This window comes from Pseudoliparis swirei, chromosome 22, assembly GCF_029220125.1.
Source record: "Pseudoliparis swirei isolate HS2019 ecotype Mariana Trench chromosome 22, NWPU_hadal_v1, whole genome shotgun sequence".
Lineage (NCBI taxonomy): Eukaryota > Metazoa > Chordata > Actinopteri > Perciformes > Liparidae > Pseudoliparis > Pseudoliparis swirei.
The window spans coordinates 12,595,650-12,622,985 of record NC_079409.1 but is presented as its reverse complement, the minus strand read 5'-3'; the positions used below and the strand labels follow the sequence as shown (position 1 = coordinate 12,622,985).

General features: G+C 40.1%; 4 protein-coding genes across 9 annotated transcripts in view; 1 reads left to right on the top strand and 3 right to left on the bottom strand.

Moving 5' to 3' along the window:
• Nucleotides 1-1,128, bottom strand: part of adam22 (ADAM metallopeptidase domain 22) — a 52,608-nt gene extending 51,480 nt beyond the window's left edge. For all 3 annotated transcript variants that reach the window (XM_056443715.1, XM_056443712.1, XM_056443714.1), the window contains exons 1-2: nucleotides 868-1,128; nucleotides 424-584 (exon numbers count right to left, since the gene is read on the bottom strand). In XM_056443715.1, coding sequence (XP_056299690.1) covers nucleotides 424-584; nucleotides 868-961 — 255 coding nt within the window. In that variant the 5' untranslated portion in view covers nucleotides 962-1,128. The remainder of the gene's footprint in view (nucleotides 1-423; nucleotides 585-867) is intronic.
• A 1,340-nt stretch (nucleotides 1,129-2,468) lies between these two features.
• dbf4 (DBF4 zinc finger) lies at nucleotides 2,469-8,019 on the bottom strand. 3 transcript variants are annotated; one of them, XM_056444261.1, is made up of 13 exons: nucleotides 7,854-8,019; nucleotides 7,619-7,729; nucleotides 7,129-7,295; nucleotides 6,291-6,473; nucleotides 6,109-6,159; nucleotides 5,954-6,023; nucleotides 5,794-5,870; nucleotides 5,623-5,674; nucleotides 5,460-5,505; nucleotides 5,247-5,372; nucleotides 4,600-4,714; nucleotides 3,871-3,983; nucleotides 2,469-3,737 (listed from the first exon to the last, which is right to left on the bottom strand). In XM_056444261.1, the coding sequence occupies exons 2-13, from the start codon at nucleotides 7,677-7,679 to the stop codon at nucleotides 2,972-2,974; spliced, it is 1,827 nt and encodes a 608-aa protein (XP_056300236.1). In that variant the 5' UTR covers nucleotides 7,680-7,729; nucleotides 7,854-8,019; the 3' UTR covers nucleotides 2,469-2,971. The 3 variants fall into 3 exon arrangements, with proteins under 3 accessions (XP_056300236.1, XP_056300239.1, XP_056300237.1); XM_056444264.1 differs by having other exon boundaries at nucleotides 5,629-5,674; XM_056444262.1 differs by lacking the exon at nucleotides 7,854-8,019 and having other exon boundaries at nucleotides 7,619-7,769.
• Nucleotides 8,020-8,559: 540 nt separating this feature from the next.
• Nucleotides 8,560-13,489, top strand: slc25a40 (solute carrier family 25 member 40). 2 transcript variants are annotated; one of them, XM_056444583.1, is made up of 10 exons: nucleotides 8,560-8,720; nucleotides 8,900-9,000; nucleotides 9,929-9,988; nucleotides 10,079-10,185; nucleotides 10,300-10,367; nucleotides 10,702-10,826; nucleotides 11,178-11,461; nucleotides 11,595-11,676; nucleotides 12,727-12,804; nucleotides 12,887-13,489. In XM_056444583.1, exons 1-10 carry the CDS (start codon nucleotides 8,701-8,703, stop codon nucleotides 13,018-13,020), a joined length of 1,059 nt encoding a protein of 352 aa, XP_056300558.1. In that variant the 5' UTR covers nucleotides 8,560-8,700; the 3' UTR covers nucleotides 13,021-13,489. The 2 variants fall into 2 exon arrangements, with proteins under 2 accessions (XP_056300558.1, XP_056300560.1); XM_056444585.1 differs by having other exon boundaries at nucleotides 8,893-9,000.
• Nucleotides 13,490-13,579: 90 nt separating this feature from the next.
• Nucleotides 13,580-22,408, bottom strand: rundc3b (RUN domain containing 3b). Its single transcript, XM_056444582.1, has 11 exons — nucleotides 22,238-22,408; nucleotides 19,747-19,862; nucleotides 18,943-19,076; nucleotides 18,545-18,630; nucleotides 18,346-18,435; nucleotides 17,725-17,805; nucleotides 17,297-17,471; nucleotides 16,791-16,948; nucleotides 15,771-15,917; nucleotides 14,702-14,823; nucleotides 13,580-14,619 (listed from the first exon to the last, which is right to left on the bottom strand). Exons 1-11 carry the CDS (start codon nucleotides 22,330-22,332, stop codon nucleotides 14,474-14,476), a joined length of 1,350 nt encoding a protein of 449 aa, XP_056300557.1. The 5' UTR covers nucleotides 22,333-22,408; the 3' UTR covers nucleotides 13,580-14,473.
• Between the last annotated feature and the right edge of the window lie 4,928 nt (nucleotides 22,409-27,336).

Sequence of the window (27,336 nt, the reverse complement as noted above, 5' to 3'; positions counted from 1 at the left end):
CAGCAACCCAGATAGACCCACGGATGAAAGTTATCACTCAATAATGAATCATGCTGGTTGGCAGACGACTCCAGCCGATTGCTTCAGTAAATGTGCAGTGTTGACAGAGTAACAATTAAGGGCCAATACCTGGGCTGAAAATGCAATATCAGTTCAAAGATAGAGTGATCCGTTTTTATTTTGTTTTTGCATATATGAAGGCATCGATGTACCTGCAGACAGTCTCATTTGTGTGGCCAGTTCCTGCCTAATGTTCTAGTGATTTGCTTGTAATTAACAAATTATTAATCTCCACTCAGAGAACAATTAGAGGAGGAGATGAATCAATGCAACATATAAACACGCAGGAATCAGAGAGCAACACACACACACACACACACACACACACACACACACACACACACACACACACACACGGTGTACCTGAGTGGAGCCGGAGCTGGCTTTGACCCTGGTGCTGAGCTCATCCTCCGTGATCTGGCTGTGGTTGTGCCGGCTGTAGAACAGGCGGAGAGGCACCGTGTCCTCCTTCCCGACAAACCTGGCTGCATCACGAAGAGCCTTCAAGCTCGACAAGGCGTCTGCTGCACCGAGAGGAAAACACAGATTTCATTACGAGTCCGTCCCTCCGTGCGGGAAACGGACACAGAGACACATTCATCACAAACACCGCCATCCGAAATGTCGAGTGGTCCTTTTTCCTTTGATAACACGCGAGAGGCTGCGTGCATTTTATTTAGATGGAGACCATGAAGTAGCCGAAGCTATAATAGCCTACAAACAAACACACACAGGCCTATTCATGGTGATGTAACGCTTTGTTTGCGGGAGCAAAATGTATGCAATATCTAAAATAGCATCAGTTACCTTTTTGGGCATTAGTGCTGCTCTGATGACCGACGTGCATCAATCCACAGACGCACAAAAGGGAAATCCACCATCGCGGGCGCATCATCAGCATCGTCCCCTTTCTCTCTCTTGTTGGAAATTAGAAAACAATGCGGTATTCCAGGAGCAGGCTCTCGGGGTCCTGCCTTCGCTAGGGGAGCTTGAAGCCTAGACTGGTCGTCTGGGTAGCGCAGTCCCTCTGGTTAGGGGCCATCGGGGTCCTGACGAGTGTGAACGCCGAGCGCGTCTGAGCGCACCGACACCCCGCGGATCAGCAGCACGGAGGAGGCGTGGAGGAGAGACAATGAGGGGGAGGGATGGATGGGAGGAGAGGACTGGGGACACCTCCTTAAAACACATCAATATCCAGCGGCTCACTGCAGAATTGCCTAATGCATAAATATGGGCGAGCCGTGGAGACGAATGGATGGTGAAGCTGCCTTCCGCCGACTAGAACCCTCACCCGCCTTCTCCACCTTCCTATTCAATTCCTGCAGGAGCGCCATTCCTGCACAAATCAGCATTTTGTTTTCATCATGAGTTACTCCATCCTCAGTTATAAAAACGGGGAAATAAATGAGTTTCTTGCGTTTGGCTATATTGTTTTCGTGCATGTTTTATAATTGTTTTTCCCTTACTGGCGCAATTTATTAGTTAATTCCTGTTTCCGTTCAGCCAATCAGAAACATGTAACATGAATATCAGGAGCTGTTTCTCATCTGGAGGCTTCTCACTTATAGATTGGTCCTGTTTATCTTTAACAACCCTTTAAACTGTTCACACAGAGCAGCTTCAACATTTGTTTTTTTATTAACACTAGACCTACACTGCAGATGACCTGAAAGATAAAAGGTGTGAAAAGGTCATGAGGGACTGTTCTGTGTGTATGAGGCAGAACAGTTTGAGCACTAACATCATAAAACAGTGGTAGCAAGTTATAATCTGTATTGAAGAAGAAAAAAGATGATAATGTGCATTTGTTTTTTCCTTTTCCAGTTTATTTTAATGCTTGTACCTTGTTGCTCGTCTTTTTCATAAAGCCAGTGCCTCTCATTTGACCCAGTGCATCACTTTGAGAGCCGTGAGAGAAGAGGACACGCTGAGAAGGCAGGAGAAGGGCACTGGGGAAGAATCCTTAAATGTCCCATCAGTACCACACATACAATTCATAAGCAGCCATGCATGTTATCAACGGAAACAATCATTCTCAATGTCTGAGCGATTCAAGCCACCGTTCTCCAGAATATTGTGTAAATTATTATTCATAAATCTGCCTTTAAAATTATATATATATGATGCTCCTTTTCCCCTCAACAGTAAACACTTCTGTAGAAATGTATTCACACAGTGAAAGTTTATTGATTTTCTTCTACTAAACTAGTTTGTATAAAAACAAAGTTTAAGAGTTAAAGTTCAGAGGCTCACGTTGCTGTTCATTTGTTCCCATAACAGAAGTTTGAGAACAATAAATCGAAGGAATGAGGCAACTTAAACCAAATGTGGGCAAATAGATAATTCAGGATACAGGCAATGTGCATAATAACATTATGAAAAACACTTTTTCTTCGACACAAAATAGATCAAGTTTACCTGGATTCAACGAATCCATCAGGTTTTTATTGTACTCTTTATATTCATGACAAAGGAGATTTAGTTAGACAATATAAATTAAAGATGTGGATTGTTCTAAAAGAGGCTATAACTCAATATCAATACATTTGGTATATTTTAGACATTTTTATTCATGGGAATATTTTTGTTTCAAATACTTTCGCTGCACAAGCATTAACCCCACTGTAAAAAGATAATTATGATGGTTTACCTCTTACGTTTTAAATCTTAAACAATGCTAAATACACACACACACACACACGTATCCACAGCTACCCTTCATGTGGTGAAACTAAATAAAGATCACTGCTGCCTTCAAACTGACTGTTTAGTCAAATCAACATCTCGTGGCGTGTATCGTCCGTGGCACCGAGTACATGGCACGTTTCAAGTATATTGTAAAAGGAAAGCGTCCCCCAGTTCATTTCTCCCTCACGAGTCCTCAAACCCCAGAAAAGCCACATCCATGTCATCAGTTGGCTGAAAAAGCTCCCAGTTTGATCATGGAGTTGTCGGGAATGTCACTCGACTTTACGCTTTTGACGCACGTGTCCGCTTTCCGTCTCTTTCGTTTATAAACTCTCACCCTCCTCTGTATTTTACGGACCGGAGAGAAGCTGTGTGAAGAAAGACTTTCTTCTCGTCTTTCCGAGAGGTTGTTTACAGTCATTTTGTCCACCGGTGCGTTTCCGTCCTGAACGACTTCCCACTCGGAGGAATCCGGTTTCTTATCCTCTTGTTGATTTGTTATGACATTCAGGCATCTTAAGGAACCTTCCTTTTGAATATTCACATTATGAAAGCGGGAGGTTGAGCTGTTCTTCACGTCTTGAGTTGCTGTTCGGTCCACCTCGTTGACCTGAGGAACTCTGGAGGGGATGGAGGCAAAACATTCACCTCTAGAGGGGGCCGTTTCCATCCTGGACTCAGAAATTTGAGCCTGCTCAGCTTTTTGAGAGCAAGACGTCAACGAATTCTGTCTGCAGGGCCGTTTACGTGCAAGAGATTTGTGCTTGGATCTGTCCGAGTGAGTGTAGCTCTTCCTCTCCCTGGGAGTCAGCGGAGTGGAACTAGGAACTAATCCGATTGTTAGAGTGTGTGCTGAGTCAGATCCCTCATGCCCATCGACAGTCTGATGCTGCTCTTCTTCTTTCCTAATCTCCCTTTCATCGAGTCTTTGCACCGCATGCCCACATGGTCCAGGAGCAACCAGGACGGAGGAAACGCTGCATTTTGGTCTAACAGGAATCAGAGAAAAGACTTTGTGAGTCGGGTGGAATGCAAAGATAAAAACACATTTATTTACAGGCCTTTCCTTCCTGTGAACATATAATGTTGATGCAAGTTTAAAGAATGATGTGGACGAGTCACCTTTCAGTTGTCGTCTTGGTGTGGAAGTTGTAGTGCAGAGTCGACACCAGTTTGTCGACCATCGAGTATTTGTCACTCTTGGAGAAAGCCTTGTGGCGTTCGCTCTTTAGATGCTGAATACAAACAGAACCACAGCAGCTTTACAATTGTAACATACACATCCATGCACAAGGATCGGATGCACTGTTTAGCACGGTCGTAATGCAAATTTACAAAACCTGTATGAATCATAGTAACATCAACAAACATATAGTCTGGAATTGTTCTTTTATTTACTAGGTTGCCATACAACTTACATATCACACTGCTCTGTGTGTTAAAAACTGAATTACTGGCTCACTAGCAACAGCAGTTATAAACCAGAACGTAATACTGTGTGCCCGGTACCAGCGTTGGTCATTTAAATACATTTCATTGCACAGGACGTCAAAATAATGTCAAAACACACGTATTAGTTATAGAGTTTAGATCGCTCACTCGGGAATCACAGCACAACAACTGTTAATTCAGAATCACGTTGCTTAAATTTACATTACAATTGTGTATTAGCGGATACATTTACGCTGTGACCCAGATGAATATTGTGGTTAATTAAAATAAACGGGAGGTAAAAAATGTAGTTCTGCTCATGAATGTTTATATTGGCACAACTCTTTCCAAAGCCGAGCAGTATAAATTATTGTTGTGGTCTTACATTGACAGTTTTCACTTTTACATGCGATAACTTACCATCGTGACGTTCTCATATTTGATCAGACAGCATTCGCAGTAGCCGCCTCGTTTCTTGTCCTTGTTCTTCTTTCTGCCGTTTGCAAGTTCTTCACTGGCGGAGGCTTTTGCACCTCTGATCCCGGAGGAATACAAACAAATATATATCTACGTTATGCATTTTGATGAATTTAATCCATTCTTGATGGGTAACTCTAGGAGTTTCAACTTAAAAGTGTGCAAAGAAGTACTTTTAAATCCCACAGGCCCTTCAATTCTACTCAAGTTCCCCAAATACCAAAAGATACAAAATGTGTAAGACTGATTTATACGTAAATGTGTGGAAATGTTTGAAAACACCATGTAGTAATTTGTAAAGATTATTTTTAAACAGTGTGGAGAAGTGTAGTTACTTTATTGAACCGACATCAGTACCAGAACTTCAATAAATAACTATACTGTAAAATATATAGATTACTGAAAAGACAAAGAGCTGGGTGCAAAAGTTAGTGAGTACAACTTTGCGGCCCCCTTAAGAGGAATATTAAGCGGGATTTGGTGGTTCCTGTGGTTTAAATACATTAAAATATTTTAAATGCACCGTCTTTGTGAATGCGTGACAGACAGTCCACATTTAATCAGCTCAAAGCAGAGAAGGATCAGCATACCTGCGCCCCAGCTGTTTGTTTCCAGGAAGAAGCTTGTCCTCCACACAGAAGGGGCTGCAGGGAGGAGCGCTCTTCAGGTTGAATTCGGGCATGTTCAGCATCGTGAGGTAGATCGGTCGGTAGTGTCTGCAGAAGGATTAAGAAACCTCTCATAGTCAATCGATGTAAACGACTCAAAGAAAGTGCAGTTCATTGTCATCTTCTGTCGCTTACCTGCTAGAATCCTCCACCTTGACAAAAGGTTTGCCGATTCGCCCGCCTGGAACAAACACCATTCAGTCCATTTTAAGTTAAGCATGCGTTTACAAAGCATCAAAAACAATGGACAACATTTCTACATAATTAAAAATAAAGAACTGGGTAATAGCTATCTTACCTTTACCTTTGCATTTTTTAAAGCCTTGCTTTGCTGCCGACTCAGCTTTGACCTGTAAAGAATAAAAATTTAAAAACACAACTTTACAATGTTAAACAAATCATTTTTAGGATAGCAATCCCAAAATGTGATTCAATCATTACAAAAACTAATTTAAGAATGTAAACCTACACTTGTTTTGACAGCAGTGGTAGCTGGACACTGGCTGCTGACTATCTTTTTTTTCTTCTTAACGTATGCCAGTATATCTGAAAGTGACATTATTTTTCATTAATACATTGAAAATAAAGGGGAGTTTTTGTTACATTATCAATCATTATTGGGAGCATACCATCTATGTAGAGGATTTTCACCCCCCACTCCAGAGCATTTGACAGGATCTTGTTCATTTTCACCCCCTCCTAAAAGCAAACAAATGTGTAAAAGCAAAGAAAAGACACACGGCAGTTAAAGTTATTCACTAAACTCAGTCTTAAGCGAACAAACCTGCTCTTTTACCACCTTCTCCACCAAAGACTTCCCTCTGCTTGGAACAAACTGAAAACAAAAAGATGAATGTGACATTAAAAAGGAGTAAAAATGATCTAGAAAAGGAATTTCACAGGCTGGATGTGAAATACAGCCAACACCATGTGGGCGCTACATTTGATCAGTGAAAGTGAACTCACCGTGTCCGTTTGGCCCAGAGACGTGCTTTTGTTTTTGTCCCGGTTTGATCGAGGGTGAGTTGAACTTGGGCCCGAGTCTGCGTTGGGGACAGCAGAGTCCTGCCGAATGCATTGCACATATCTAGCCTCCCTCTTGTTGGATACCAGATATTTAATTTCCTTACTGAAGAACTTTTCAACAGTCTGAGAGACAAACGAGAGAAAACAGGATACCGTTTTTAAAGAAAGCTTTAAGTCCTTTACAACAGATTATATTATCAGGTATTTACAGGGTTGGGAATCAATCTAAATACATTGTTAGTACTTATTGAAATATGTCCACGACAGAGTATTAAAAACTGGCAGAACAAAAGCTGACATTGAACATCTTCCGAGTCTGATTTGTAATCTCATTTACTGTTTTCTTGAATCAGATATCTTCTGTGCCACAATATTTGTAAATGTCAAACAACACCCAGCCCTTGTATTTTATTGCAATCATCATAAATAGCATCATAATGAAGAAAATGTAAACGTTTTTAAATATATAATAAGAGGTAGATACAAAGATCAAATGAGTTAAAGGAGAACCATACAATAGTAACTAAAGACAAGATATAAAATCATTATAGTTCTGTAATAAAGTGACTAAAAGGTCAGTCTCCATCAAGTGCAGGCAAAAGTTGGGTAAATCCTGATGAAGTCAGCCGGGCTGAGTGGGAAATATCACATTACTTGTGAATAACTCTGCAACGTCATGAATATGTCAAGCTGGCACAGGAGAAATGACAAAGATTCAAACCTTTCTGACAGCCAAAAAATAACATAGGAAAAATTTGTTTTTTTCTTTCTTTCTCACCCCTCCCAAGTCTTTGATGTCATTCTCCAACATCTCTGCTATCCGGTTTGATGGCAGATCTAGGTAAAACACTTTCCCAGCAAAAGGTTTGGCTTGAGCAGAAGAGGACCCGCATGTTGGCTTCGCTTGGCTCAGCATCGCCTTGTCACCAGTGCTGACTCCTTTCCCTGCAGAGGAAATCAAGAAGGTCACAGGATGAGGGAGGTGGACGAGTCCCCTGTTTATATAGCTATCAGCTGAAGTGCTTGAATAAGTGCTCACTACTCCACATAGTGACCAATCACTTGAAACCAATAAGTTTTAATTAATGATTGATCATCAATTGAGTCGTTAATCCTGCCATATATCAAACTTTTAACGTCAGCTGATCAAGGTAACCGTAATCGTGAAATTAGTTTAACACTATGTTTCAAATTTAGCTAAGGTTAACTAGAAAACACGGAAACGGACTTTAGTTGAAATCGTAAATAATAACATTGACGTAACCTACTTTGCCATTTGGGTCCTGCGTGTCTCGGGATGCGTTTCGGCTTCATTTTATTCTCTTGCATTGAGAACAAATGTGTATTTGTTTTGAGACAACAGGAGGTCTTTGTGTGTCCTGTTTGTAAACAAATGAATTGTTATTTACAAACAGGGTCTGAACGCTAACATGTAACGACATGAGCAATGTACCGTGAGCCTGACGTTAGTGCTCCCCGTTAATAAACGTAACAATGACTCACCGTATCACGTGAACGTCAGTTTGTCGGTCCCCCGCAGAGCTTGTTTCGCCCAACTTACGTTACATTATTTCCGACATTATTTCGTAAACTGAACTTTATAATAATAACAACGATACGTTTGCTCCAACAACGTATGCATTGGCAGGCAGTTGTACACCTGTTTAGACACCCGCGAGTCCGTTTAGTTACTTCACAAAAACGTCTCTTTCCCGCTTCAAATCCAATGGCGGAGGAAGTCTATGTTGCCATGTTTGATAATTCCCCGTTACGTAACCACTGTCAAATTCAAATATAGTTACGTTAACAACTTAGACTCACATCAGTTGTGTAATAACACAAAGTTTAGATTCATTTCATTTAAAAAAAAAAAAGAACTTGTACATCTTTGGCAAATGCATCTGTCGTCCTTTCCCGTTTTACGGAAAGTATTTGAGTCTGGCAACGTTAGAATGAAGTAAAACCTCCCTTTGAGTTTGAATGTGATGTTTCCACATTTCTGTAAAAAATTAAAATAAAATAAACGTTCCGTTAAAAACCTTTCTAAATTTTGTTTTTCGTTTTATACACTATGCGTGTAATTAATTTGTATATCCTTTATTGTATTTTCCGTACCATACAATTTTGACATTTCCAAGAATCTGCTCCGCTGAAACTAATGGTGGGATGTATACGGAAATGTCATCACATCACGTTTGTGTGGTGTTTGCTGGGTAAACTAAGCTGCGAGCGGAGGTTAAACCCTGGGCATACACGTGTTTCCAGTTCTACCTGTAGTCCATTAACTGTCGTACTGTCAGGAAGCCCTAAACCCTGAGAGTGATGTGCTTCTCAGGAGGAGTCTCTGTTGATGCCGAGGCGCTTTAGCACGTAAGAAGTCAGCTGAAGTAATTAGTTAACAGAGAGCTCTTTTCTCCATGTACTCCAACAATTTTGATATCATAATAACGTACTAACGTTTCAGTGACCTCTAATGAGCTCCTTTGGCAAACACGGTTCTTGCTTAACTAGGTGACATGCTAGCTGTCTTTGTTTTTGTAAGAATACAGTATGAGTGGTCAAAGTGCTGCTGCTGCAGCCTCGAATGGCATTACTCCACTCCAACAGATGGTGGCGTCCTGCTCCGGAGCGATCCTCACGTCTTTGTTTGGTGAGATACTAGAGACTGTGTTTCAGTCATGTATAACCATTGTATTTTCTTAATTAAATGTTGTATATGAGAAGGAAATTATAAATAATAAGTCCCGACGTTACTACTAAACATTTAGTACATTTCTCATTTCCCTCTTATATACAGTCTGTGCTCATTTCATGTCCTTTGTTGTTGCTCTTCCTGAAGACAACTACTGTGTTATACTCAATTCAGTAGTTATGAAACCGTAATATCAGTTGCAACTTTGTTATAAGTTCATTGTCATTTTGTAGAAGATATGTCCCTAACTGAGCAAACGCATCTCTGAATAGGACAACATAATTGAACAGTACCACAAACTACATCCTCCAAAACAACCACACAGTTGAACCATTCCCCTTTCATTATAGCTTTCACACAGGTTGGATTTAATGACGGGCTGTTGTATTAGGCTGCACTAGTTGTATCTACATGTGCATAATAACCTTCAACATCATACAGTTAAGGGACACCTGTCAAACAATAAGTTATTGCAATTATAAACTGTTGTTGGATAATTCACCCCAAAAAATAAACAATAATTGAACATGGATTTGGTGAAAATAATCACGTGTATATATATATAGTTTAGATTCTAGTGTGTTGAAATGAAGGGTAGTTTACATGTTGCCTGGAATGTAGGTAAATAACCCAGAAATCTGTTTTGCTTCTGAATATAGTTGATAGTTCGGTGAAATACCACTAAATATAATTTGTTGTAAAGGGCTAAAACATTCATGTCATGTTGCATTGTACCCCAGAGGGTAAACTTTACTAACAGTGTAAAACATGTACAAGCATTGGTCCTTTACAAATGCACAACATTTACATTTTGTACAGAAATACATCACATTTTTCAACATTAGTTTGTATCTAATTTCATCGTCTTACATTTTCCTTTTTTCAGTTACGCCTTTGGATGTTGTGAAGATCAGACTGCAAGCACAGAAAAATCCCTTTCCTAAAGGTATTATGAATATGAACTGCATCTGTCTTGTATTGGGATTAATACAGTAAATAATAAATGACTAGATGTATTTTTTTCAATATCTTTCAGGGAAATGCTTTGTCTACTGCAATGGACTTATGGACCACATATGCGTGTGTGAAAATGGCAACTCCAAGGCCTGGTACAAAGCCCCCAGTCACTTCAATAGCACACTGGTAACCAGTTCACCTACTCATTCCAACTCTTTACCAAAATACCAAATATAAAGGTTAAAAGCGAGTCATACACGTGCACTAGCTTGTTTGTCTTCACACTTTGTGTCTCTGCAGGACGCCTTCGTCAAGATAGTACGCCATGAAGGAGTAAAGGCATTATGGAGCGGCCTTCCTCCAACCCTGTGAGTGTGAAGGCTTCTGTGTCTCTTTTATTCCCTTGCTGCACTCTTCACTCAGAGCCCAGTTATAGAGAACATGTGGTCGGTCGACAGTCGTTGAGCCTGTAGCTGATGCACTAAGGGGGCTTTTATCTTAAGTTGTACCAATTAGTGGCAAACCACCCCTGGTTTTCTTGAGGGCTGATTACCAAAGATAGATTTATGTTTAGTTTTATATTGATGAATCACATTGTTAATTCATTTATCGGTGTAGTTTGTGTGGTTGACATTGTACCAGCTTGGAATCATCTTGATTAAAGCATAATATATGGTTATTTTCCATATGTGTGACCTGCAGTGTGATGGCGGTCCCTGCTACAGTAATCTACTTTACGTGCTACGACCAGCTGTGTGCGGCGCTGCGGGTCAGGATGGGAGACTTCGCTCAGGAGGCTCCTCTTCTGGCAGGAGCGTTGGCTCGAGGTGAGCTGACTGGTGTCGCATCAGGAGAACACTGCTGAATACAGCTCTCTGTTACAACTGTTAACATAAATTACCGTTGATCGTCTGCATTGAATTATTGTTCACAAAATGGAATGTGCCGAATAGTCGTTTCGGTCTTTCAGCCCTAAAGATCGGAGTAACTGTAATTTCATTCTACACTAGATTTAATTTTGAGAACTGACACATTGACACAGCTTGATAGTAAAAAAGAGATACGCGCTTCTCTTCAATTAAAATGCTCCACCAACGTCTCCAATTTCATTGTCACATGGTGGGTTTTGATGCTTTATCACTGCTGTGTGTGTGTGTGTGTGTGTGTGTGTGTGTCAGTGAGTTCAGCGACAGTGATCAGCCCTCTGGAGCTGATCCGCACGAAGCTGCAGTCTCAGAAGCAGTCATACAGGGAGCTGACTGACTGCATCCGCTCTGCAGTGCAGTCAGAAGGCTGGCTGTCTCTGTGGAGAGGTTTGGGGCCCACACTCCTCCGAGACGTGCCCTTTTCCGCCATGTACTGGTACAACTACGAGAAGGGCAAGGGCTGGCTGTGTGAACGATACAACACCGGACAGCCCACGTTTACAATTACCTTCATATCTGGAGCGGTGTCTGGCTCTGTAAGTTCATCTGCTCTCTCAAACTGCTCAGCATTCAGCTTTTCAACCTGTTGCAACAGAACTCGACAGAAAATGAAAAATTAATAAGTAAACATATGATTGTATGATATATACTTATTTCCATTTGTTTCAGATCGCGTCCATTGTAACGTTACCTTTTGATGTCGTTAAAACCAGAAGGCAGTTGGAGCTGGGAGAGCTACAAGCAAAGAACTGTAATTATGGCATTATTCTTTATTGTTATATTCATTATTAAATGCCTCCTTAAGATTACAAATGTCATCAAAATGTGAATTCCTAACTAGGGATACTAGTACTCTGTAGTTGTCAGGGCGTACATTCAATTCAATGTATTGAGGATAGCACCAAAATTAAAGATTTTCCTCAGAGGGCTTTACAATCTGTACACATAACACATGCCCACATGCAGGAACAACTTTAATAGGGAGAAAAAAGAAGAGAGCAACAGAGAGGTCGCTCTCTTCACGGATGGACAGAAGTGCAAAAGATGTCAAATAACAGCACATTCAATGCATAGAACAGGGATTAAAAGATGTTTGAGATTGTGCTGCTTAACATTTTGGCTGAATTTTAAGTCTTGGGCTTAAATCCGTCAACATCGTGAAGCCCCGACGAAGAGCTGGTACAAACTGACACAGAAAGTACTGTTTGTGTGACAGTCATACAGTGTGGAAAAAGATGTTTTGGTTTTCTACATTAAAGCTACTTCAGATGGTAAAGATGAACATATAATATAACTAGAACGGGCACTCGGTAGAGCGCATGCCTTCGCATATCACAAGATTGGGCATTGAATTATGAACATTTTGGCATTAGTTGCATGCCAATTGGATACAAATTGACCGCGCTATGGTAAAAAGAAGATTTTGACCTTTTCATGACCTTGACCTTTGACCCGATCGTGCCTAAAATCGAATCAAATGGTCCCCGGATAATAACCAATCATCCCACCAAATTTCATGCGATTCGGTTTAATACTTTTTTAGTTATGCGAGTAACACGCATACAAATAAATAAATAAATACACGGCGATCAAAACATAACCTTCCGCATTTTCAATGCGAAGGTTATGATATAAATGAAGGGATTAAATCAGATGGTTGAAATGGTGCGTGAGCTCCTCTGACAGGCCTGTAGAGCTTTGTTCAGACAGAGACGATGCTCCGACACATCCTCCGCTGTGGTCTGTTTTTGAATGGAGGCAATGTGTCCTTTGATGTTGACTGCTGTCTTCGTCTCATCAGTGTCCGGCCAGGTCTCCTCCACCTTCAGCGTGATGAGCAGGATTGTGGCGCAGAGCGGCTTCGGCGGACTATTTGCAGGTAGATCCTGTTGTTATATTTTCTGAATCATTATATTGGGCCTACATGTAATCACTCCTCTTATCTGTTGTCTCTCTGCCAGGTTTCCTCCCACGGTTGATCAAAGTGGCCCCGGCCTGCGCCGTTATGATCAGCACTTATGAATTTGGCAAAGATTTTTTCCGCGAACACAACCAGGAGAGGATCCTCCGGCCACTGCAGAGCAGTGACACCTGATAGTCAGGAGTCCCTTCTCTCCAAAGCCAACACCAGTACACCTGGAGGGCAGAGGTTAATGTTGCCCAATTAAATACACAAGCCAAGATTGACGTGAAGAAAATTAACTACTTGTATCTATTTCTATAAAATAATTATTTATGAGTATTTATAATTTAATATATCGTTATTTCTTTACTGCTACAAATTCTGTGCATACAACTGAAAAGAAATAATGTACAAACCAGTGTTCAAATCACATGCTTTCTGATGCATTTAATAGCCAGCAGATGGCAGCTACGTGATTATTCAGGTGTGGCTGTCTCTATGAGATCATGTACATTAGCGATGTCAAATTAATCAATTAGCATCCTCCCCTGACACGAGAGAGGATCTCCATGTTTTTGAACTTCCATGCCAATCCATTGAAGAGGACTGACACATGAACCTTTTCAAAATGTGACGTATTCAATATACATACCTGATCTTCTGTGGAAATTATTTGTATTCATTGACTTCATACAAGCATCCTCTGCACACTTGTTCTTTGTGGACAAGAAACTGAAATTTCACAATGAAATTCTCAGTTTGGGTTAAGCGCAGTTTATTCAAAATGCTTGGTTGTAACACAGGTAAGTTTTAGAAATGATCTTTGTGGTAACTAGCAATTAAAATACTGCATTTGAATAATTCATGTCAAGAATAACAGGATTCTGTGTCTGATAAAGCTGAACTTTAAAGTAAACCTAGCAGTAAATTGTGAATAATAATTGTGAGGATTAATACCTGAGAACAAAACATGACACTAAATAATGCACAACATTGACAACATAACCCTGATGAATTAAAAAAACATTTACACAAAATGTAACACAGCATTATGTGACGAAAGTGGAAGTCAAATTAAATACATTTCTAGATAATAACAATAACAATAAAAACTATTATATCAATGCAGTGGCCCCACAGAAAATAATGAACGATCCTTTGAACTGCAGGAAATGATTCATAATGAAAGGAGACTGATCAAGGCCATCAATATTGAGTCTTCTCAGAACTGATCAGATCTACAGTCAGTATTTTGAGCATGCCAAGATTTCCTGGAAAACCTTTCAATCCTTCGGTCAGCTGACTTATTCTCATTTATTTCAGAAAATAGACAGATAAAAAAATAGATCAATAAATAATTGAAACACATTGATGAAGTAACAGCAGAAGTAGAGCCTCCATAAAGAATGAAAGGTTGCATCAGCTGAACGGCTACAGTGGACATTCAGTTTGATAAAGCTGCTTTTGAGTTTTAATACAATATTTTAATACAGATTCTCAACTTGCAAACCTAAATTCCTGCTGTTAAAGCTCTATGCTCAACATTCATAAAATAAAGAGTCTCCAAATATATATCCCATACATTTAGAAAAGTTCCTGGATTGTGTGTCCCTGGTGAAGATGTGTGTATTCAGCTCTGCGGTCATTAGGACGGGGTGAAGCCTGGACTGCTGATCTCGGTTGCAAGACTGGCCAAACACTCGCTGGACTTCAGGCTGGCCAGAGACTTGTAGCTGGTGACTGAAGTCAGGGAGCCACACAGACCTCTTAGAGACAGAGTTTCCTCTTTATCTGATGACAAGATACACGCGATCAATACTCGCATCTCCCTGATGAGAGAACGGTGCTCTCTCGCTTGCAGAAGGAGGCGTACCTCTGTGGTGCCAGTGTGTGCCGGTCAGCCGGCCCTCCAGACTCTGTGTGTGTGAGGGTTCAAGAGACGACTGGGAGAGGCTCATGTCTGCAGACAGCTGCTCCAGACTCTGGAAACACTTCCTGCAAAGAAGGAACAGAGGATCAATAAACACATTACTCTTAGTTAGTCAATCAACAGAAAATCATTTTAATAATTGATTATTGAGTTTAGGCAACTTTAGGTGGGGTTTTTTGCTGGTTGCTCCTTATCAATGTAAAAATGTTGGGTTAAGAAGGCTTCAGACTAAAACAATGTATCATTGGGTATGAGACATTTTAAGGTGCATTATACAATTATTTGCTTAACTTAAAAAATAATCCGATTTTTGCCTGTTGTGACATTTATTAGCAACAAATTCTTGGAGGTACGTCTTTGTGGTTGAAGAGTTCCTCAACTCACCAATAACAGCAAAGACAATTAACAAAGATCAACATATAATAGAGTACATCATCAGCTTGGAGTCTGTAGAGTTGTACATATGATGCTGTTTCAAGCGCTCCCTCTTGGCGCTCCTCGGCTCCTCGCAGTGAGTCCATTGTCAGTTTATCTAAACACGCTGCGCACCAATGATGTCCATGTTTTTGCTGCAGTCGATACAGCGAGCCATAATGTCCTGAGCCCGTTAAATTCAAGTTAGAATTATTACTTAACAACATTACTTGTGAAGCAAGTCAGAGCAATCCAATCCCTGAAGAGGTAATCTTACTAACCTGCCCTCAACTAAATATAACACTGGGGTTATTTTGTATCTATTTATACGACTTTGATTTTAAATAATCTAATCCATTAAAATGCTAAAACAAATTGAGCTACTGGACACCTGAATGTATGTGTATGTCCGAGTATCTATGTATGTATCTATCTAATTAAAATACATTATAAATTAGAAAAGGTCTGTATTCCATGCCTGTACAATAGCCACAGTTGTTTGTGAACAATTAAATCATTAATTATATGTAACTTAGATTGAGCAACAGTGAAAGTAATAATTAGTTGCCAGCTGGAGGATGTAAACTCATCTACATACTCCTCCCACTGTCCCGTGTTCTTCCTGTACAGCAGCGTGTCCAAGGCAACAGCGTTGGTATCCAAGGCGACAGGAGATGGCCACTGATTGGTCAGATGGGCCGTTAACTCTTGCCTGGACTGCAAATCATTGTTCTTCAGCACCGTCCTGGAGACCGAAGATGACCAAAGTTAGAGACAATTCATTCAATTAATAAACACAACATTTAAAAAAGGAGGGAAGTCATTGAATGCAGCCCTTTAAGGCACAAATGACATAAAAAGGCTTCACTTGGTATCTACTATGAAGATCTACATTTTTATTCTTCTCGGATTAATAAAGTAGACATAGATTCTTAGGGTTCTGCAGAAAGCTAGAAAGGAAAGCTAGAAAGGGCTGTCACCATTAAATATGCACATTTGTCCATAAAGAGCATTAGCAAGTATATTTAACAAATATTTAATGGTCAAAATACATGTCTTACTCCCAATTATGTATTCACCAAATGTAAGGGAGTAAGAATTACTTACTAAATCGCTATCAGATTTTTTTGATCTTTACTCAGCTCGGACAATTGATGGAAGTTCCTGCCGTCTGTTTGGTTCAGTGTGGATGTATTACAGCTAAAAAACTGAATAAAATGTATGTTCAATTTGATTGTATTTGTATAGTTTCATTGTAGCTCTAATTCTTCTTCAAGTTTCCCTGTGTGTATGACTCTCCCACTGACTTCAGACTGCAGCTTCATTTTCAGAGATCGTGACACAAATTCTCTTGACAGACTTGTTTAACTTTCAGTAAATTAGTTAACCAACAGAGAAATTGCAGTTTCACTGATTAAAATAGAGATTTAGAGACACAACATGGATGCAGCCTTTCCTCCTGGCTAAAGGCAGCAATTGATTCAATAACACACAAATAACCAACCACCTGCAGTGTCCTGAATGTCAAACTCTCAGCTGGATCTGCTGCAAAGTCCTCTCCAGCTTCCCATCAGTAACCTCCCATGCAGTGACACACACACACACAGGGTGAACTCACAGTTGGTCCTGTAGTTCCAGCACGATGTACTCAAGCTGCTCCTTCTCCAGTGTGTGGGAGAGGTGTGTGTCTGCTAGGCTCTGCTGAAGAGCTTTGTTGTGAGACACAGCCTCGGACAGCTGGGCTTCTCGGAGACCGACCAGCTCCTCCAGGTAACCCTGAGACAGGCAAACACACACACACACACACACACTATGATTTCCATGTGTGTATAATGAAGGCACTGCTGTGTGAATACACATCGGAGTTCTTTCAAAGCAAAATAAATAACCCCAAAGGATAACCGTGGCAGCTCCATCATCTTGAATAACAGTTGATGGCAAAGAGGAAAGAAACATTACAGATGTTGAATAATCAAGAAACAGCATCAAGCTGAATACAAAAATAAGAAGATTTATTCACGGAACAGATCTCCGGTCACGACACAATGTGAGCCCGTAATGACATGGCATCGTGAAAAATGAAACCAATTTATTATCCCATAATAACTCATATCACACACACACCTTCTGCTCCAAAGACATTCGGTACTTCTGCTCAAAGCGTTTGCACTTGCTGACCAAGTTGCTCTGCTCTGTGAAGATGGAGGCAGCGGTGGCCATCTTGTCCGGGGTGCTGCTCTCGCTGCCGCTGCTCCCCAGAGTCCTCATCTCCTCCTCGTCGCTGCTGATGCTGTCCGCACTGCACGGGGAACCAGCATGAGCCTCATACAAGTACACATCCAGCACAGCAGCATTAGGCAAACAGCAGCCGTGGACCAAATATGACCATCTGACGAAGAAATATGTGGAGGCCAACTTGAACACGATTGTTCACAAATCTAAAGCAAATAAAAATGTTAATAGAACGAACACGTAATCCCGCTAAAAATGACCTTGTTGACCCCTGCGTTAGAGGGCACTGATGATGAACTGTGTGATTTGAGCTCACATACTTCTGAAAGTACTTCAAGTATGGCGAGTAGTCGATCACAGCGGGGAAGCTGCCATCCAGACTCTCTCCTTTCAGGCAGAAGCTAAAAGACAGGATGGAAAATCAAAGCACCGCCTCTTCTTTGACAAGATCCACTTACAGCTTTAAAGATTATTTAGATGTGTCCAATTAAAGGAGTTTAGTTTAGTTTAGTTTAGTTTATTTCGATCAGCAATACTATACAAAAATCAAAATTTCAACAAAAGAAGAAAGTGGCCGACCGAAAGGGTCAAGGCTGAAGCTATCAAGCTTATAAGTGCCCTAACCTATGCTTTCATGAAAATACTTATTTTAGAGAACCATTACATATACCTATATATATATATATATACATAAACATATAAACATATACACATGCATACAAATTCACACACCCATATAAACATATATACACACACATACCTACATATACATAAAACAATCAACAAAACAAAAACAAAAAAGCTTGTCCCCATTATCCGTTACTTATAATGCGTCATCAATGCTGATACATTATGCACACACATATTTTGTTTTAGTAATCAACTTTCAATTTGTTTTACAGAACTGACGAGTTACAGTGAGAATCAGCCGTGATGAGTACCTGAAGTCAATGGTGTTGAGTCCAATGAGCGTGTCTGCCAACAGCCCCGCCTCCTCTCCCAGCATGATCGCTCCATCCTCATAAAACCTCCTACAGTCAACACATGAGCACAGAACTGGTAATATTACAACTCCTCTCAAATACATCATAACTGGGTTGAAGGGGAAAGTGTGTGTAGTTTATGAGAACACATTGGGACCTTGTGATTTTGAAGTCCTTCAGTGCAGACGAGATGTATTCTGATAATCTTTTCTCCATCAGGGCCACTCGGATCCATGCCCTGCCCTGCAGAGAGAAAGACGTGATGTTCAGTTAGTGGAAGCTGTGTGTGTGTGTGTGTGTGTGTGTGTGTGTGTGTGTGTGTGTGTGTGTGCCTGCCTGATTGTGCAGCATGTGTGTGCTGACGTCAGGACAAGTGGAAGATGTAGTGCTGTGTCTATACTGAAATTGCTTATAGATTTCTAATTATGGCTAAATTACACATTTATTTAATCGAATGCTGTGTGGATTTGACTTTGATATTTAGAGATCCATATCATTTTCTTCCTTTGCTGCCTCTGGAAATTAAATCTGATCCCCAGACAGTTTTATCCTCACTTTAGCTTTCGAGGAGCGCACATTCTCCATGCTCTCGATGCTTCGGATGCAGTTATGAGGAACTTTGCTGCAGGCGGCTTTCAAGTAATCCCAGAAACTCCGTGGACTCTCATAGCCAAACCAAGATGTCTGACCTGAGAGAAAGAAAGACAGAAACAGAGTTTCGAATTTCATCTGCATTTATAATTCTCTGAAGATGTACAAAGCAAGTGTGTACTTGTTACTCAACTGGAAGTGGATTGTAGTTTGTAGTTGGGCTTTTTACCCAGAAATTACATTTAAGTGACAGAAAATCTGCTAGCATTGAACTTAAATTATGTTTAGTGGTGGTAAAAATGTGAAGAAAAGTAATTTTCTGGAAGTGGAGACCTCAAATATTGATATTTAGCAGGTCTGTATTTGTTCTATAGGATAAGAAGAAAATACTGTGTTTGATATCGAGAATATTCTCACACTAATTATTCACAATGAAAGAAAACGAGATACCCATCACGATCTAAACTTCTTTGCAATTTCTATATTGAAATCGTGCATACTTTTCTATATTCTCTTCGTCCTGATTGGTCGAGGACATAAAGACACGTGTGATCACAAAGTCTGCTGCTCATTTCCTGCTGAGGACCATTATCTCAAATCAACCCTCTTTTTCTCTCGCTCCATGTTTCCTGTCACTCTCCTGTCAACTATTGAAGTCAAAATGCGAGAAAAACAATATGTCCCACAGTAGTAGGAATAATACAACACATATGTGTAACAGTTCATAACCGGCATGTGGATAAGAAGAGGGTTGCTTCTTTTTTTTACCTTTGAGTCGATGGCTGAGGATGTGCTCCAGGATGGAAACAAAGTTAACGAACTCTGGAGAGGAGTCATCTATCGTCTCAAAACAGGAGCGATCCAGCAGCGTCTTCACTGAAAACCTGAGAATAAATAAGATGCACACACTTTATCTGAGCCTGTAACTTAAAGGTCCGTTTTTCCACAGCACGGAGCTTCATAGGCAGTTACAAAGAGCAAAGGTCAGAAGACACCACTGGTTGCATTATGGGAATAGTAGGAGCCAGCGTTTCAGTTAATAACAACATAAAGTGAGAATAACTTGGCCCCTGCTTTATGGCAGCAAGTGGAAATATGTGAGGGATCTATAGACATTTTTTTATTGTGTATAAAATGATAAAATATTGATATTTTGTATTGCTGCCTGATGCCAGAGTGAATTATGTCAAAAACGAAGACACACTCGAACTACCGGTAATGCACGTTTACCCAATGCACATAACAACAAACAAACCAAAAGAAGAACTTTTTACCATAACCTAGTAATTCAATGTGTCTGTCATTAAATAAACACGTATGGCCTCCATGGTGGAAATAAGGCTTTGATTAACATCCTGTGATGAAACCATGATGCGCTGCCCAGTGAGAGTCAAGTGTACCAACGACTGTCTAATTTGGTTTCAACTGATGAGACAGGAAGACAGGAGAGGTAATGGACAATGTTGTGTGTGTGTGTGTGTGTGTGTAGTCTTGTACTTCTATTGCAATGATCTGGGTGCACACAGAACCGTCCCACGAGCTTCAAAACAGTGTCTAGAAACGAGCCATGCAGTTTTCTAGGAAGTCTCCATGAAAGGCCTTTTCTAGACAAACATCTGTGTGACTGTATGAATGCGCCTTGAGAATTTACAAAGAGTACTGCGGTCCTCATGAGGTCATTTGTTCTGGACGCTTCGCTGTTTGTTCACTCTCTTACTTCTATTAGTCAAAAGTAGTATTAAAGTTTGGGAATGCATTTTGAACATTGTATCTTTTTTGACCAAAGATAGGGCATGAATACATTGCTACATTTGTAAAAAAAAAATATATGGATACACAAATCAATACATAATATGAATATTGATATAGTTAATATTACCATTTTACTTTCTAATCATATTTAATCAGATCAACAAGGTCTTGTTTTGTGCACTGCTTTATTTTGAATTTGTGATTTTGGGTTGTATTTATTATATATTTAAGCATGCTATAATGTCGTGATGTGTTCTCTTATGCTACACATCTTTACAGTAGGTCTATAATACCCTGATTACACAACAATAAATATGTAAATTCTGCCAAATTGTGTGTTGAATATATAAATAATCTGACTTCATCTCCCTCTATCTCGTTGCTTAGCAGCAGGGTCACCACAGAGAGCATGTTTCCAGTGAAATAAGTCAAAAGGTGACAGAGATTTTATCTTATTTCCACGAATAAGGTGGATAAGATAAAATAAGATTTTAATCACGTTATCTACATTAACTTTCAAAACCCCTGCACAGCTATTAGGATTGAGCTAATGTCCTCCATGTGTGGAGCATACTGCACTTGTCCTCTCGGTTATTTTTCCACATTCAAACAGCACAAATCTCAGACATGGGACATTCAGTCAATGTGAGAACCCCAGAAACCCCTTTACATCTGTTAAGTGACGTTACTGGAGTAGGGAGGGCGGACGCGTCCGGCACCGTTATACCTCAACACAATATGGGTTCTTCTCTGAGCAACTGGAACAGGTGATGCAGTAACAGTTCGTTTTCTTAACTATTAAACTTTCTTGGTGCCAAATGAACAACTAAAATAATCAAGCCTGCATATCTTTCCTTTTTCTCTGACCTTTTCTGGTCCTCGGTCTCAAACACACCACAGGGACTGTCAGTCAGAAACTGATATCTGCCAGCAACTCTGACCACAAATCAATACTCGGAGCTTCAATCAATACTTTTCACTTCAGCTGACAAAGAGAGGAGGAGAAACTGGCCAGTGTGTTCACACCTCAGCGTCAGCCATATACATTTGTATTGGGGTGGGGTTGTGATGGTGGAATTTGAACTCATGACCCGAGTACTTCTAAAATGATGAGTTTAATCCTGCACTGACGATGAGGGTCAGTGAATTGTGATCGTGCAGGATGCTGGTGGTGGGCGTGGATGTGTATTCGTGCGGTTATAGTGAGTGAAGCAGATGGATATCGTGTAGCCTAGAAAACACACGATATAGGCATTTAGCAGGGGTCAGTCAGCTGACATTTCACTGATATGTGTCCTATAATGATTGAATGGCTTTCATTCAGAGCGGATACAGATTAATTTATTCTGTGCGCATTTGAAGTAATCTCTTTCCATCTGGATGGAGACCGGGGTTGCACTCCTGTTCCCCAAGCTAACCTCACGCAAACGCCTTTTAAATTATGAATACATAAATCTGCTGTTTCATCATCCTGGCATGTGAAGAAGAAACAGTCAGGAATTCCTACCTGCACACCGTGAGCAGGTTCCTCCTCTCCACCACGGCGCTCCTGCCTGCTCCACGCCTGCGGATGACATGCAGCCCCACGCCAAGCGACGCCATCCCCGGCCCTTGTGCGGGCCGCTGCGGGCGGAGGTGGTGCGCAGTCCCCGCTCCGCTCGCTCTACAGCAAGGTAGGTGTGGGGCGGTCTCCGTCAGCCCGGAGCAATACACGCTGCTCAGCTGAAGGAGGGGCTGACAACAAACCTAACCTGCAATGTAATAGGACTTCTCGTTGGTACTTTTCAAAATAAAAGACCACACGGCAGATCCTGCAGGCTCCGGAGCTGATTCCACGTTTCTGACTCCAGATCAGTACGAAAATAAAAAACTTTAAAAAGTACCATGTGATAACCTACAATTTAAGAATACAGAAAACTTAAAGAATTTAGGCTATAACTGAAAACTGAAATTATTTTGAAATTATATTACACAAAAAATAAATAGAATTAAAAATATTATAATACATTATAATAATATTAAAAGAAAATGTATTTATCATATACTAATAGGTATTTAACATATACCTATAGGCTATATAATGCAAAATATTTTTGCTTCGTTCAAATCTCATGCTGTCATTCCCAGTGTTGGGCAAGTTACTGAAAATTAGTAATTAGTTATAGTTACTAGTTACTTCTTTTAAAAGTAATTGAATTACTTTACTAGTTACTGTATATCCAAAGTAATTAGTTACTAGGGAAAGTAACTTTTAAGTTACTTTTATGTCTGCTTTTTTAATGTCATGAACAGTACTGAACAGTCAAACACAATAAACATGTTGTAGACCTATTTATTGCAATCAACAGGGCAACAGGCCTTCAAATCAAGCAGGAGTACAAAAGTCCCTTTTTTAGTTAACTTAATACAAAATAACTGTCTCAGTGATTTAACAGTGTTTTTTTTGTTGCCACATTAGGCCCAATGAAATAAAAGTGATTGGCCTACAGTATTAACACTAATTAAAAGAGAAAACAAAGGTGCCTTGAGGTGCTGCATATAATTGAGGGGGGGGTGCTAGTGAGGCGTGTACGTGCTGATCTGGAGTCAGTTTGGTAGGATTTGGGTATAAATAAATTATTTCATTTAAAATATGGATTTTTATTTAAAGATATTCATGTAATTTGCATGCAAAATAGGTCTACCCGAACCAGCGGACACAAAATTCAACCAGCGGCAAAAACCGCGGACCTGGCAACACTGGAAGTGGCTGTCAATCACAGTGTGGCACCGTGCATGCTGGTCGAGGGGGCGTGCCTGTGATTGGCGGAGTAGAGGGGAGGCGTGCCTGTGATTGGCGGAGTAGAGGGGAGGCGGGGTTAACCTGTCGGAAAACGGAAGTTACGGGTGGTTGACGGGAACCGTTGTTGTTGATGTTCGAGCCGCTGAGCTGAGAGGAGCACGCTGTCTGTGTTGGTGAATGCCCAATAAAGGGAGGAATAATAACGTCGTCCCGTCTCCGTGTCATCAGTCCATAACGTCCGAGACGTTACAATATCATTGCGCCACCAAGGTCCTGCGATGTCAGATCAGAAGCAGCTAAAGTAGCCTAGCTTGTCTTCTTGTCTGCAAGTGTTCATTTTTCACAAAAGAGAGTAACGCGAGTAACGAACTCATTTAAATTTCAGTAACTGTAACTGCGTTAGTTGATTTAAAAAAATACTTCGTTACACTCTCGTTACCGCTAAAAGTAGTGGAATTACAGTAACGCGTTACTCCCAACACTGGTCATTCCACTAAATACTGAATTAATTTAAATGCGCCTGATTAGCTTCATTTTATTTTGAAGGGATCCAATGTGTCATAGGACTCCAAGCATAGGAAGTTGTGACAGTGTCCTGAAAAGTGAGATTATGTGTCGCCTGTTAGTGTGAGGCTATGTTGTTTATCTCGTCTATTAAAAAAAAAAAAACATATGGCATATACTGTATTGGATATTTTGCTCTATGAATTTCACATTCAATATTTTTTCAGTTTACCATACTTAATTGAATTTATATATATATATATATATATATATATATATTACTTCTGTGTTATAAAACATTAGGCTGCAGATAAAACCTTTTTTTTGCCAAGTATGTTGGACATACAATAATTTTTTCTTGGCAATCAGACAATCTGACAATAAGAGACAAATAAGAAAGTAAACACAGTGCAAGAATATGACTATGGTCAATTTACAATTTAATTTATTATAGAATATGGAAGAATAACCATTAAAATAAATTGCACAGGTAAACAGATAACAATACTCAGTACAATTGTACTGTGAGTGTACGTGAAAGTGTCAATAGTATCTAAGTATTAAGTGATGTGCAGGGGGGTGGCCGGTCAGTGAGGGGCCCAAGCAAGTATTCTGAAAACGGTCCTTCAGTATAGAGTCCCAATCCCAAGGTCCCCCCTAAGGCCTCAAACTCTGAACCCTCAGGGACTTACTGAGTGTTCAGTTGAGTTAGCGGGAATCCCAACCTCCACCCTGACGGACTCACAGACTGTGAGGCGCGCTCACGCTAACTCCTTGAGGCTTTACTTCTGTTCCACTGTCAAATCATCAAGTGTTTGAGGGCTCTCTGGCAGACAGTTTTAGCCCTTGTTTAACACTTTCTGTAAGTCAGCATTAGATGTAGATGTTGCACAAGGGAATTACCCACAATTCATTGCACTGTGAAGTTAAACATGCAAAAAAAAGTTAAACAAAGAGGACGGCAACCTCTGAGGCTTTAGATGGGACATTGGGATTGGCCCAGATACTTGAGGACTTGTGTAGTTTACACAGAGGTTTATAGGCCTATAGAAAAACTTGACATCCTGTCACGAGCAGATAATGACAGTGTTGCTGAGCCACAGACATGTTAGATGTTCATTAGACCAGCCCTTTAAGCCTATGAGTATGTTTTCGTACGATATCATACGAAACGCTGTCTGAGGATACGATGCAAACACACCACAAAATAGACACACACAAAAACTGAAGGAGTCACAAACTGAAAATAGAAATAGTGTCAATGCTGTTATATTTAATCAGCTTTTTAAATGATATGTGGCATGTCTGATAAGATCTACCTAATTGTTAGATTGACGTGAAGCTAACAAACCACAGGAGTGACTTTTATCACGGTGTGAGGTCAATGTCAAAAATCATTAAAGGCAACACATGACACCATTGTAAATATATTGATCTACACTGAGTTACTTATCACTCATTGTTGGAGATAATGAACATGACTCTGCTCGAACGAATATGAGTAAATCCACAAACAGGATTCTTATTCCTGCATTTGTAGAATAATACTTATTTTTATAGATATATCAGTTTCTTTTACAGGAACATGATACAAAGAGCAGGAGTATCACAGCATGAAGACATGGGGTGAAGTCCGTCTTAACTTTACTTCGTCAACACTTTGTCTGAGTTCACCAAGAGATTAAAACATGGGTATACCATTGTATTGGGCCACCACGGTTGATGATTGTTTGGTTTAGAGGCCTGCAGAAAATGACGAAATATCCAGTTTCCAAAATAAAGGCAAAGTATTACTTACATCGCAGCATTTCCATAACGAAAAGAGCACAGAAACTTTCCCGGTTCTAAGTCTATTTCCTAAATGATAGACAAAAGAAATCCTAACATTCATCTTCATTCATTATCACCTATACCAAGTAACCCTCCTGATTATATGGTGCTAAGTGACAGCGTCACTACGCCCCCAAGTGGTGGGAAGTTTAACAAAGTACAGTAATAACAGAATGATTGACATGGGAATGAAACTCTACTTTAAGACCTTTTATGATATACGAAATGAGGATGTTAATAACTTATTCATCGATGTCTGTGACTTCTTGGTGGTTGGAGTTGTGCAGTCCATTGCTCAATGAAGGTTACTCTACCTTTCGACAACAGTGGGGCTTATGTAATTATGTCACACTCTTCTCTATAGTCCAGTCTCTCCAGAAATGTAGCAGAGTGGAAGTGTAAAGGTTCATGAAAAGGAAATACTGAAGTAAACATAGTACTTATACCACTGTACTGGTGTTGGTCATGCCTCACTTAAGACCACAGAGTAAATGGATGACAACAGATGGTCGTCAAGCTCGCCCGCACCTCAGGCTACAACTCCACAACACACACACACACACAATGTGATTTCATTGTTGATTCTTTTTGTGTCGTTAATTATGTAAGTTTGTTACATCATCTGTTGTGTGAAAGTGGCTCTGATTACAAAAAGAAACTTTGGACTTCAGCAGAAAGAATGTGTGTGGGGCTGTCGAACATTAACCAATACAGTCACACAATAAAAGTTAATACGCAAAGCCTATTTCACGATGAATAAATATATAAATAACTGTGCTTGGACGTCCAAAGTTTCTTTTTTTTCACCTTGAGACAAGGGTCAATCTCAGAATAAGTCCTCCCAGTTTATAATTGTTGTTTAAGACACAATGAGTAGAATATATCGACTCAGAAAACAATCTCTCTGATCCAAGTTAGTGACTATGTATTTTCTCTTTAATTGTAATTGTTCAATTCAATTCAGTTTATTTTATACAGCCCAATGTCACACATTACAAATTTGCCTCCTAGGGCTTTACAATCTGTCCCAGGACCTCAGATCGGATCAGGAAAAACTCGCAAAAAATAGAAAAAACCCTTTCATGGGGAAAAAAGGACAAGAAACCTTCAGGAGAGCAACAGAGGAGGATCCCTCTCCAAGATGGACAGAATAAATAGATGTCATGTGACCAGAAGGAATCATTACTGAGTTACATAAACACATTCAATGAATATGACAGAATGTATGTGTAGGCCGGTGAAATTGAATAATAAACCAGACGCAACACTAGAGTGTGGGATCTTTATTTCTCGAGTTCTCTTTATGTTTAAGAGAAGTGTTAAAGTAATTTGTAATCAATTTAGGTGTCTGAACTCAATTATATCTTTCTAATACATAAATAAACCGCAGTGGTAACTCTTCTGCTCACACAGAAACAAAAGACAACAAATCACACATACAGTTACCTCTGAAATCAACAACATTAAACATTTGGTCCATCAATATACAA